The sequence below is a fragment of the Biomphalaria glabrata genome, chromosome 4 (genome assembly GCF_947242115.1).
Source record: "Biomphalaria glabrata chromosome 4, xgBioGlab47.1, whole genome shotgun sequence".
Classification (NCBI taxonomy): Eukaryota; Metazoa; Mollusca; class Gastropoda; family Planorbidae; genus Biomphalaria; species Biomphalaria glabrata.
The window spans coordinates 28,761,288-28,775,495 of NC_074714.1; the positions used below are offsets into that span (position 1 = coordinate 28,761,288).

A 14,208-nucleotide genomic window follows, 5' to 3' on the forward strand; every position below is an offset into this window, starting at 1 on the left:
CTAGAAGAAAGAGAAAAGTTGATAAGATACACCCTTATCTCTCAGCTGTCACGACATTGAAGAATTCCGTTATTCCACCTTCTGTTGTGACATGACAGCTTGATTTGCTTTAGACATGTTGCTGAATCTGGACACATTGTTGCGAGATGCCGAATTCTCTTGCTATTTTCCAGAGTGATTTTGATGGACCCTATCTAACGCTATTTTGAAATCTACAAAACTGATCAAATCCCTTGTTGGTATTTCAGGCTTTGCTCGATGATGTTTCGCAGGACGTAAACCTGTTCAGTGCTTGATTTGCCTTTTTGGAAGCAGCTGAGAAACACTAGTATAATGTAAAACCTTTTTCGAAGGGAGCTCTTAAAGAATATCTAATATGTTCAACTCATTGTTTCTAAATTCAATAATGTTACATTTTCAATCTATGTAATAACTATTGGTAACATGTCAAAAAACAAAGACATTTTAAATTTGAATTGAAAACCATTTCGTGTGTAACCAACTGAAAAACAATGCCAAATGATTTACTACTTTATACAATTAAAACAAAACCATGGCTTGAATATTCCTTACTCCATAGGCTGATTTTAAAGTGAGTCTAAAAGAGTTTTGAATCTATTTTTGACTAACACAATACTTTGACAATCATATGATCAAGTATACTTTTAAGGCATTCTAGAAACTTATAACTTTTCTAAATAGTACTTGGAATATTTAATACTATTCAAACTTGATAAATCATAATGTAAAATAATTTGCAGTGTGTAACTAAGTCATTAATAATTCATTACATGTTTAACAAAATATTACCTCTTCCTTCTCCATTCTGAAAATCTTTAACAATCCTTTGCACTTCTTTATGTTCAGTTTCTGACAGTAAAGGTAACTGAGCATTGAAATACCTTTGACAAGATTTTTCTAATTCAGGTATTGGGAGTTTAGGCAAACTTTTTTGAAAGTGGTAGGTAGGGATCTTGCTAACATGAAGATATTCACGATCATTGGAACTGTTGAATAATAACTAAAAAATCTGTCATAATTTAAGAGAATATTTTGTGCATTCTGAATGCAGAAAAAGAAAAAATAATTGTCATTGTCATCCGATAAAACAAATAATTTTGTATGATAGCACATTTATTAATGATATGAAGTTTTCATTACTATTGTCACAGGAGCTATCAAATTGTAATTTGTAATTAATTGAATATCACAGTTGAATGAAGTACAGAGATATAATTAATGAAGATGAATAGTCTATAGCAAGTTGAATAAGTTTCTTTCTCTCCATAAGTTTGAGAAGTTATGTTTTGAGCAAAAGTGTCTCTGATTTAGTGTACAGTCTATTGTAATTCCTTAACCACAGTTTCTTGTTTTTTGTTCTTTCTTAGTGAGGTCGGTTAGAGTTAAGTGCTATAAAGTTTGGTATCAAACACCTGTAAAAGTTGTACAGTCCTTGAAAACCTCTAATTTGCTTTTTTTTAAGCACATGAATGTCCATAATTTTTCTGTTGATGATTTTTAACAGGTTGTGGCAGACAATGTAACCTAAAAATGTTTTTTCTGGAATGGCTAATTCAACTTTTTGGATTTGATATTAAAGCCATTGTGCTTTCAGCTTATTGAATTTTGTATTTGTCTTTGCAAATGTTCTTTCTAGATATAATGAAAGACAAAAATGTTTATGTATGAGACAGTGTCCAAGCAGCCAATTATTGGTACTAGTAGAACTGACTATTTCAAATGGCATGTAGTTGAACTGGAAAAATACAAATGCTGTAGTAAATGCTGTGCATTGTTTGTATTATTTCACTTATTTGATTAAATGATAGATTTTTGTGATGTACTTTGTTTGATGTAAGAACTTTTGACAAGTTATTTTGTTGAATAGTCCATTTTATTGATAAATGATTTAAGGTTTGCTTGTGGATTTATATTTTTACTGTGTCTTCCTGTACATTTTTTGTTAATATTAATCATTCTTCTGTTCTGATATGAATTCTTTTTTTTTTTTTTTAATATAATTTGGACATTTTTATTGTGTCCTCTGGCTTCATGTTTTGTTCAACTGCATTATCAGCTACTTGGTTATTGTTTCTTTCATTTTGTTCTTTTAAAGTTCTTTCTTTTTCCATTGTCATTAACATTGTAACGAATGTGTTGAATTTTTGGCTTAGTTTTATGAGTTTATTTGTATTAAGTAGTAATAGCTTTACAATTCTAATTTATGAAGCAGAGACCTCAAAAACCACCTTTACCACTATGAAAAAAAATTCAGGTATTCATTAATACCTGTCTCAAGAACTCCAATGATGAACTTTGGCAAAAAAACAAAGCAGCAGCCCATTTAAGTAGATATCCTTTAGAGTTGCTGGAGTTGGATAAGTCATACCATTTGCAAGTGTACATCTAACATAACATGCAAGCCTTCACCTGGAACCCCAAGGAAAGCAGAAGAGGAAATGGCTGAGGTATACATGGTGTTGCGATTTGGAAGCAGATGCCAAGCAGATGGGCAAGATTTGGGGACAGTTGGAGAGACTCACCCAGAACCGAGATGCCTGGAGGAAGCTTGTTGACAGCCTATGTCCCAGACGGGACCACAGGCACAAAATGAAATGAGAAAGTAGTATTCGTTATAAAAAAAAAAAATAAGTTTAACCTTCATAAGTGTGAATATCAGAAACTATTACTAAAAAACCATATTAAACACTTTAACTTCCAAACCATGGGTTCATGAGTTCAAATCCCAAAAAGGACTGGGATTTTAGGATGACCTTTGGGAATTTGTATTAGTACCTGACATTAGTTTAGAAAAGTATGTATAAGATGCATAAAACTTAATTATGTATTTGTATTATGTACAAGTATATCTGCTACTTATGATATACCAAAAAAGCTTGTTTTGTTATGAATAATTAATTACTTGTGCATGTTGTATGGACATATTTATACAAAAACAGGATTTAAAAGGCTGTTTGTGTTATTCATGAATGATATCGACATTTATCTGCACTTTGTCAATTTCTGTCTACTTCTAAAAAAAAAAATTTTGCATTATTAGCACTAGCTGTCACAGACATCATGTTTTAATTATATTTTGTATGGAGAAAAAAAAAACTGTGATTATTGGCGGTTCAATGTTTCTGATACCTTTTTGTTACCTTAAATATAAGTTAATAAGTTATTTATTTTTATATTTATATTATATTATACTAGTCGACCGGCGGCGTAGCATACGCCGCTATTTTGCAAGGCCGACCTTATGCCACTGCAACCTATGCGACTGAAGTGGGAACCACACTTTCATAGGACCCACGCTAATTCTAGTTGTATAATTTATTAAATTAAACATTTTTATAACTTATAACAGATTTCCCGCTGCCGCCTGATTTACCTTGATAAAAAAAAAAAACGCCATTATGCATTACTGTAATTGTGTAATCTGGTGAAAGAAGCTTCTCACGCCTCAAACTAATGAAGAATTACTTGAGGTCAACAATTCTCGTAGATAGATTGAAATATTTGGTAATTCTTGCTATCGAGCATGATCTATATTATATAGGAAATAATGTTTTTATGATATACTGTATGACTTCGCTACACGCAAGGCTCCTAAAGTAGTTCTGTATGTAGTAAAGAATGAATAAAATGCAAAGACAAATTTATTTTCTAATACAAACTCTTAAATTCCACTTATTATCTGTATCACTACCCAAACTTGGCCCTGCGAAATCCGTTTCGCATAGGGCCCCACAAAGGTTGAGTCCAGCCCTGCTTTTTAGTGACGGGTGAATACAGAGTAGATTACTTGTTCTCCCCCCCTTTTTTTAACGCTAAATTTACGTAAGGTAGAAATAAAAAAAAAGAGTGATCTTTCTTAGTCACAACTGTCCGGCCCTGCTATTTTGTGACGGGTGACTACTACTTGTTCTACCCCCCTCTTTTTTTTCATAGGTTAACTCTAGTTCGTCCGACTTGCAGAAATAAAAGAGTGATCTTTCCTTTACTCCTTTGCGCATGTCCAAACTCTTAAGTCATGAAGAGCTTTATATATTATATTTTTATGTATCATTTTTTTTTAAATTTATTTAAAATCTGAGACTATTTTATTAAATAAAATTTAGGCTGACTCACCTGTTCAGCAAATTTGAACTGCATGTTAGACTTCTAGAAAACTAAAACAAAACAAACAATATCTTAAAAACATGAAGTATAAATAAATCATCTAGATCTACACTCAATTGGAAACAATTTAAAGGGTCTATTTTATTATTAGATCTAGAAAGATCTTATGTGATGCAATAATTTTTAGCCCTGTTATACAAATAACAAAAATGACTGTAATAAATATCTGCTTTTCACAGCAGTCACTCATATCTTATCTACAAGAAGGACTACAGAGGCTAGTGAATGCTTTGACTTGACAGATGCTTGTCAAGAGTTCAGCCTTACAATAAAGACCAAAATCCTGGCACAAGATATCGCAGATATACCAGTGATAAATATTGGAAATCACACACTTACAGTGGTGCAGGAATTCACATACTTGGGAACAACAATAGCCAGCAACCTAGATTTAGACACTGAGCTGATAAAAAGAATAGGAAAGGCTTCTGCAGCAATGGCAAAACTCTCCAAGCGCAAGTAAGAAAATACCAAATTGACTACGGCAACCAAGATCCTAGTCTACAATACCTGCATTCTGAGCACACTTCTTTATGGCAGTGAGAACTGGGCAACTTACATGCGTCAAGAACACAGATTAAATAGCTTCTACTAACTCTACCTGTGACGCATAATGTGCATCTCCTGGAGGAATCATGTCTTCAACCAGGTAGTTTTGAAATGGACCAATATGCACAGCATCTATGCTCTCCTTACACAGAGAAGACTATGCTGGCTTGGTCATGTCATTTGCATGCCTGATGGAAGAACCCCTAAAGACATCCTATATGCAGAGATGTCTGCAAGCTAGACATGAGAACCACAGGCATCAAACAAAGTATGTGGGAGGAGATAGCCCAGGACCAGTCAGCATGGAGACAAGACTCTGGGTGCTGGTACAAACTTAGCAGAGTGCAAAAGAAGCTGCATCAGTCAAGAAAAAGAAAGCTGCCCTGTCAGCTAGCCTTAGGATAGATATATAATATACATGCACAAACTGTGGCAAACTCTGCCACTACAACATTGGCTTGATCAGTCACTCCAGATTCTGCCACTTCTCAAGACAAAACCAAAGCCAGTGACTTACCTGGGTGTATGCATTGTCTTCTGAGACACAAAAGGAGCCATATAATATATTTATATGCTTTTTTCGTAAAAAAAAAAAAAGGTTCCAGTACTCAGTGCCTAACTTTCAACTACTGATAAATTAATAATAAAAATGTTAAAATACAAGAAAAGTAATATTTTTACCCACACTGAAAAAGGTGCTGGTATGCCGTACCGGTGGGTACCGTCACAAAAAAGCATTGTGTATATATATATATATATATATATATATATATATATATATATATATATATATATATATATATATTTATATATATAGAGTCTATATTATATTGTAATAACTGAAGTGAGGCAACTCAACAAGATATAGGTGTTTATTTACACCAGGACATCACACATACATAAGACAACGTCTGCCTTGAACCTAGCATCTTCATCAGCTCTAGACTTAGGCGGAAGTTGTTATCTTCTAATGTCAACATCCTTCTTAGACTAGTCTCTAATAGTGCCCACCTTCTAAACTATCTTGGATGGGAGTGTGCATGGCAAGGTTATAACATTGCCCCCTTCTTAGCACTTTTCATCCCAAAAAGAAACACTGCAGTAGAGGTTTGACAGTTCAGGTGGAGGTCGATCAGTGGGAGCCACAGGCGGTAGGGAGCGTGTTCCCCATGAAGCCTCTGGTGCCGCTTTCTCTTTCTCCAGTTGACCAGGCTGTTCTTCAGATGATGATGTGGCCATTTGACACACAAAGAGAAAGTGCTGAGCACTGTTTTCTTCAACACAGCTGTTGCTCGGACACGCTGTTTCAGCAGACCCTCCAGACAAATGCCTCTCAAGGAGACTGCAGGTTCACATGCAGCGACATTGCAAACTAAGTTCAATGTGCTGCGGTCATTCTCAGCTAGCAGTTTCACATCCAGGAGATAGGTCTCTTTAAGTTCAAGTTGAAGATGTTTTCCTCTTGCCAGCTCAGATTTAGCCTGTGTTGATTGACATTTGTCTATGCCAATGTCGATGATGAAGGCAGAAGTACACATACTTTGTTGGTGATTTTCTTGGCATCTAAATTCTCTGTTTGATGTGCCGCACGTACAGTTCTTGTTTAACTTCTGGATGCAATTGTCGAGCCTTGAATTTCCCTCATAAGCACCGGAAAATAGGCAGAGGTCTTTAAGGTCCATAGCAACAGGCTTGGCCGCAGACCCAACGTTTTCCTGATCTGTCCGGCTCATTGAGGTACTCTTAACAGGTTCAACAGGAACAAAAGCTTCAGGTACATAACAGACTTCACTTTCTTCATTTGTCTCTTTCCTTTAAATTCGGTACATCCTGTTGAGATCGTCGCAGCAATCATTGTCACATTTCTCATCTTCATCTTGAAAGTCACATCCACAAGACTTGCCCACAACACAAACGGCGCTCCAATCCCAAATGTCCCCGTCACCACTGTTTGTGCAGCCACAGTCCTGACCATGCAACTTCTCCTTCACCAACAAGTCTATTTTTCCTTTCGCCTGAGACACCCTTTTATCGAATTGGTCTGTTTGTCCTTCCCCTTACAATACCTTTTCTATTACCTTGTTCCCCATCCTATTTATTTGTTCACGCATTGCATTAATATCTTCCTGTATCTTCCCAATGAACTCAACAATCTCCGGCTCACTTTCCAATAGGTCTCCGGATCTTCTTCATTGATCAGGGCTTGCTGGAGACAAGTTGTAAGCGCATCCTTGCTACCACCAAGCTTCAGACATTGGTAGCAAATAAGCTCCTGCTTAAGCTCTTTAATCGAGAGCTGGGCCAGTTGTTTCAAGGATGCCATTGTGATCGAATCCTACCTCCTCTAGTTTAGTCGCCTATAATCCCACTTCTGACACCAATGTAATAACTGAAGCGAGGCAACTCAACGAGATATAGGTGTTTATTTACGCGAGAACATCACACATACATAACATAGGACAACATCTGCCTTGAACACACAGCATCTTCATCAGCTCTAGAGTTAGACTTGGGCAGAAATTGTTTTATTCTAATGTCAACAACCTTCTTAGACTAGTGGGTGGTGTGCATGGCAAGTTTATAACAATATTATAGTTCTATTTATATTTATAGATCTAGAATCTAGTATCTAATAGTATATCTAGACTAGATCTAGATATAACTATAATTATAATTCTATATATTTATATAAATAAAATATTTACCTCAAAATTGAATCTAGATGTACAATTGATAAAATTAGGCCTTCTATTAGATCTAGAACAATAATGTAGATGCGGATCTATTCTTTTAAAAACTAGACCTAGGCCTAAACCTTTTATACCCTCTAGTTTCAAAAACATTTTATTTTTTAGTTTCTAGATCTAGATCTATATAAATCTAGACTTTTAACTTTAGAGTAGATCTTTAGAATACTTCAGATAGACAGAATTAGAATAGACAGATAGTCGCCTCAGATACTATCATACTATGAGATAGATCTAGAATCTAGAGTCAATATTCAAATATAGACTACTCTAGTGATAGACATAGAATTGATAGAGTAGAGTGATACTGATACTGATAGAGTCTAACTCTAGTGACAAGTCACTGACAAGTGACACTGATAAACTCAAACTGATACTGATCTAATAGTCAAAGTCAAGAGATTTGATAATATTAAGACTTAAGATCTAATCTAGACTTCTAGATCTATAGCACTATAGACTAGAATTGACTAGATCTAGAATTTAAATCTAGATCTAGAATCTAGACTAGTGACTAGTAGATTCTATCTACTAATATTAGTAATTAGTAATATACTAATCTACTACTAGACTCTAGATCTAGTATCTAGACTGTCTAGAGATAAGACTAGGCTAGGTCACTAGATCATAGATGTAGTCAATGTAGATCTAGATATAGATTATAGATCTAGACTCAAGAGACAGATCTAAGTCCTAAGTTGAAATGATTTATCCGAGTTTACGGACTTTGATCAGTGAGATCTAGACCTAGATTTAGGGAGTCTAGATCTAAATTTGGATTACTTTCAAAATATCCAGACCATGTCCATGGACTATATATACATTGATCTATAGCGTTATAGTTCAGTGGTTCCCAAACATTTTTTTTTAAACCTATGACTAGGCTATGACTATGATAGCCATGCTGGCCATGGATGGACCTCTGTTTTCTTCCCCTAGTCATCTTGCAGAAATTAGACAGTTGATCTAGATCTAGATATCCATGGGAAAATTCTAATATCTAAAAACATGCTAAATTTAATTTCACTTTCCATTTTAAGGCGGAGACTATATATATAGTATAATAGTATATGTTTTGTCTGTTTTGTCTAGTCAACATGTGATGCAGTTTGTCACGGGGGAGAGTAGGCGATATAAATTATCAGGTCAACATGCAGTGTGTCACGGCGGAGACTAGATCATGTTTAGTCAACATGCAATATGCATATAGATATATTTAAGTTTTTAAAAGTGTATACTATTACGTTTGTGGAGGGTAAGACCATTGGAAGACGCACTGCCGTAACTCCAGAGCTGCAATCATGTATAGGCCCCTATTACAAACATGCAATACTTTCAATGGCAATGATAATCTTAGATACAATGGAAAAACATTATAAAAGTAACCATACAAGGAACGGTGGATACTAGACAGCTAGAACATGGAAATCGATCAATGAGAATTAGAGGAAAGATGCCAAAAGTAGACGAGACCAGAAAAATGCACACATGATCAGGGGCGTAGCTAGGAATTTTTTATCATTTAAGGGCCCGGGGGGGGGGGCTTGACTTCTTTGGTGGCCCCTGCATTTGCGTAATATTTAATATTTGATGTAAATGTGAGCTTACATTGCGCTCCCAGAGCTATTTTTGTTGTATAGGTTAGAGCTATTTTTATATATTTTATTTTTATAGGTTAGTGTCAGATTTTATAATTGTACTTCCGCATATTTTTATATGGGTTAGGGCGGGTAGTATAAACACATGCTACATCCTGTACAGCGGTCAGTAAAGTATATCACTGTCTGTGTGACAGTTGATGATCTTAGTGATCTGGCGTATACTTATTTAATCATTTCTATATATCTGTACCTGGGATGGCCTGCTATTGTTACTGCTGAATATAACTGCTGAAATACATGCTGCTGTACCGGTATCTAATATTGCTGCTTTAAGACATTCCAATCACAAACGTGACCTGTTAGCTGTTAAATAAAATTTAAAAAGGAGGTGTTTCAACGAATAATAATGAATTTAACCTATAGTGCACAAGGCATAATCGTAATAAGAAATATTATTGGGATTAATAAATCTATGATTTTTTCAATGAATAAACGTGACCTAGATCGAGATATCTAGAATATATAATTTATGAATGAAAGAAAAAGTGCGGGCTGCTAATTTGAAGCCAGAGACCATACCCACTGCAGGTGATCACGCCAGGTGAGCTGGCGGTGAGGAGAGGTATACAGTAAGCGTGTAGTGTCACAACCTATCAAACCGTGACCCCGCACCTACTCACACCGTCTCCTTCAGGCATTTGAAGCACTCACTGACAGGCAGAGAGCTCTATCTGAAACTCCCTTCAGCGAGTCTATCCTGAGGGACCAGTTCGTAGAAAACATCAGTGACAGGACCCTAAGGAGAGACCTGTTAGAAAGGCTTCGTAACCGGCCAGAATCTACCTTTCTGTCGATAAGAGACGCTGCCATCAGGTGGGTACAGGACGAGGATGTCGCGCCGCAAGTCAACATCACATGCAGTGAAATAAAGCTGGAAGGCTAGCTAGCTGCTCTTTCCAAACAAGTGGAGGAGCTAGCAGCCCAGATTGTGTGCCTACAACTTTCGGGGCCACAGAACTATAGCTGTCCCCACTGCAACAATCATCAACCCGATTACATTAGCGGCAATGTGAGACAGATAACCTCGCAACCGGGTAGGCAACCAAAGCGCACCTTTAGCCAGAAGAGGCCACTGAGGAAAAACAGGAAGTGCTATACCTGTAGCAAACCTGGCCATCTTGATAGAAATTGCCGGCTGAAGAACAGGTTCCACCAAGGTCAGCTAGGGAAATCAGGGAACCGAGCTAATCGTCAACACCACCAAGGCAACTGCTCTAAATGTGTTAGCCGGGACCACTTCACCTGGGCTTGCCCTAATGTTGGTGCAGCAATGAGCAACATTCAGGCTGCCTCTGTGGAACAATTACAGGCAGTACAACTGCAATCTGCCCCCAAGCCAACAGAATTGTCAGTTGAGGTGCCACTGAATCCTAGGCGATCCAACACTGCAGTGGTCCACACAAGCCAACCGGCAGAAATGTTGTCAATGCATGCTGAAGTAGCCTCAGCTGACGCTACCCGAAACCATGTGGTGGCTGGTAGGGAGACACACACCTTCCTATAATTGCGTCAGCCTGAATCCACCCTTAATCCCCAGGATGATTCAGAAGGCCGGAGGAAAAGGATCGACCTTCTGAACATTGGATGCAGAGTTCTTGTCGAACAGAGAGTCAGAGGGCAAGGCAGAATGTTCATGCAGTATGAACCATTTTGCTATGTAATTACTGCAGTACCCAATTATGCTTCTGGCTGGTACATGGTAGAAGCAGAAGATGGCAGTACCTACAGATATGTACGAGAGGAGGAAATGCATTTGTATTTGTAATTTTTTTGCTATTTAATATGTTGATTGCATTTCTATTTATCAAGATGTATTAGTTTGTAGTAACTCTATGAGTACATGTTATCTACATGTGTTTTTAAAAGCTTTTTTAAAGCTTAGTAGTTGCTGTACCTATTTGAGAAGGTACAGAATCAAGAGTACTTTTTTGTGTTTGTTGCTGATGAAGTGTATTCTTTTTTTTTTTTTGCAATGTAATTTAAGTCATGTCATGGAGCTGTAATATTTTTGTGTCAAATAGATTTTCTTTTGATGGAAGAACATGTCAGCATTATGTATGTAATGCATTTTAAGTAATTTGTTATTATCTTATTTTGCGGGGACGCAAAAGTTTTAAGGCGGGATGAGTGTGAGCTTGCGCTCCCAGAGCTATTTCTGTTGTATAGGTTAGAGCTATTTTTATATATTTTATTTTTATAGGTTAGTGTCAGATTTTATAATTGTACTTCCGCATATTTTTATATAGGTTAGGGCGGATAGTATAAATAGTTAAACCCATGCAGTTAAATCCTGTACAGTTGACCAGCGGTCAGTAAAGTGTATCACTGTCTGTGTGACAGTTGATGATCTTAGTGATCTGGCGTATACTTATTTAATCATTTCTATATTTCTGTACCTGGGATGGCCTGCTATTGTTACTGCTGAATATAACTGCTGAAATACATGCTGCTGTACCGGTATCTAATATTGCAGCTTTAAGCTGCTGCTGTAGATCTAGTGTTATTTTGTTTCTGTACTATTATTGCCTTAGTCGGCTTAGTCTCAGTGGTTTTTAGTATGTTCTTAGTGAAGAAATACTATAGTAAGGTACTAAGGTGTTCTTGTTTTAGTTTTAGTTATGGGTTGGTTGTAGTAGTAGAATATTGTAGATCTACACTAGTGTTTGTGTAGATCTAGGTCTAGTGTAGTAGTTGTAGTGATTTAGTTAGATAGTTGGTTTGATCAGTTTGTGTTAGTTAGTTGGTTTGGTTAGTTTGTTGGTGTTTGTAGTGGCGTAGAATTAGAGGTTTTAGTTAGTTGCTGGGTTCAGTTGTAGTGGTTAGTGTGTATATATATTAAATTATATTATATTTTATTATTGATTTATTTTTATGTAAATAAAGTTTCGTTTTGTTTATTTATCTTAAACTAAAGTTTCGTTATCTTGCTTTCATTTAGTATAGTCTAGTTGTCTGGTTGCTTAGGCGACTCTAGCCCCTTGGTCGCAGACTGAGGTGTCACAGATTCAGCCCACCCATTAGCGCTAACATCTGCCTACTGTATAAAATTTAATGTTGAGCAGAGAAAAGGTTTCGCTTAGCGCTTCCTGACCTTCTCACATAAAAAACACTCCCAAGGTCAAGACAGACCCAATAAAAACAAAGAAGGTTACCATGGCCATTGCAGTGCTAAAGAACAAAAGGGCTAGACATGGTGTCAGCAGAAATGCTAAAACATGGGGGGGGGGGGGGGCAGTGCATTGTTAACAGAATGACTGATCTCTTAAATCTCTGTTGGCAAACTTCCAAAGTCCCCGATGACTGGCAAAAAGGAGTGATTGTAAAGCTTCCTAAAAAGGGCAACTTGGCAGACTGCAACAACAGACAACTGGAGGGGCATTACTCTCCTCTCTGTTTCGGGCAAAGTTTTCAGCACTATTCTGCTGAGACGGCTTCAACAGTTTGTAGATAAGAGGCTCAGAGATGAGCAAGCAGGCTTCTGAAGAGGCAGATTATGTGCAGAGCAGATCTTCGTTCTACGAAATATCATAGAACAAAGTCTCGAGTACCAATAACGGCTAGCGATCAGTTTCAGACTTTAAGAAAGCGTTTGATAGTGTCCACAGAGAATCACTACGGAAAATAGTTAAAGAATACGGTATCCCAGAAAAATTCGTCCAGATACTACGACACCTGTACAGTCAATCTAGTTGCTGCATTAAAACAAGAAGGATCAACCGAATTTTGTTTTAGCATCGAGACAGGGGTGCATCTTATCTCCCTTCGTCTTCCTCCTAGCCATCGATTACATAATGAGCAATGAATTAGATTGCCTTTGGTATTCCATGGCGTGAACAAAACCGAATGACGGACTTGAACTTCGCAGATGACGTTGCATTACTCGGGGCTACTAATAAATGCATACAAGAAATGACGAAGAGCAGGGCCGCCGCTACCTATTGTGCAATGTGTGCATCGCACGCAGGCGCCAAATGTAAGGGGCGGCCAAATCATTATTCCAAGGTTCCTTTTTTTTTTTCAAATTTAGTAAATAAAATGTAAAAAAAAAAAAAAGAAATATTTTAATTAAATTCTAGTCATTCCATTATCCGTTGAAAACTTAAAAAAAAAAAACTATATTCGTACATAGGATATTATTTTGGAATCTTTAGAACAAGATAGAGCAGCGCGCGAGGGATTCCCATGGATTTTTCCATAGGCGGCTACTCATTTCTGGCCTTGAATTTTTCGCGGGTTTTTAATATCTGTTTTGAGTCAAATAGCCCGCCATGTAAGTAGATCTAGTGCCAGTAATTAAAAAGTCAAATCTATAGACATTTTGAATTTTATTTTAAATGGATGTTAGTTTAGCGTAGAATATTATTGACATCAAGTTCTTTTGAGTTCTAGGAAAATTCATTTTAATGTTCTTTTCGTAGTAATACTTTTTCAAATCAGTTAAAAACTATAGAATATCTGTTTTTTTTTCCTATTAATATTAGATCTATTGTACCGGTTTATTTAATTATATATAAGTATTTAAATCTCTTTTTAGCGTTTTATTTTTTATAATGATACAGGTATTCTATGTTGCATTATTATTTATATTATTCTGTTGTGGATTATTGATCATCTGTATCTTTTTAAGGGGGAGGGACGTCCTCGTATAACTTGGCGCCACACCTTCATGGAGGACCTCAGAACAGTGAACACTAGGTGAGAGGAGGCTTCAGACATTGCCAGTGACAGATCTTTGTGAAGACAGCTTTCCGCCCAATACGCCGAACGGGGTCCATCAGTTGTTACACTTGCCATATTCTTCCAAGCCAACACAAAACTTTCAACACAGTTCTTCATAGCATTTAATGTCTTCGTATCTTTGAATGTTTCAAAAATTGCCTATAAGAATAGTCTTCGTTTATTTTAAACTTTTTATAATGACATGTAGAGACAATGTTTTTTTTAGCCTCTTAATCGTGATAAAAATCAGAAGTTGTATTAATTTATATAGATATTTAAATGTATTTATTTGTAACATATTTGCAAGTTTGATATGTATAATCTGTGGGCTCATCTGATTTCTGTAG

The 14,208-nt window shown here is 36.5% G+C and overlaps 1 protein-coding gene across 2 annotated transcripts in view; it reads right to left on the minus strand.

Annotated features, from left to right (window-relative positions):
* The window catches only part of LOC106064240 (carnitine O-palmitoyltransferase 2, mitochondrial-like), a 79,151-nt gene extending 70,390 nt beyond the window's left edge, over positions 1-8,761 (minus strand). Inside the window, exons 1-3 of one of the 2 annotated variants that reach the window (XM_056025664.1) lie at positions 8,726-8,761; positions 4,135-4,175; positions 811-1,007 (exon numbers count right to left, since the gene is read on the minus strand). In XM_056025664.1, the coding sequence (XP_055881639.1) occupies positions 811-1,007; positions 4,135-4,175; positions 8,726-8,746 (259 nt within the window). In that variant the 5' untranslated portion in view covers positions 8,747-8,761. Of the gene's footprint in view, positions 1-810; positions 1,008-4,134; positions 4,176-7,439; positions 8,260-8,725 lie in introns of those variants that run through there. The other variant, XM_056025663.1, reaches the window with a different exon arrangement.
* Between the last annotated feature and the right edge of the window lie 5,447 nt (positions 8,762-14,208).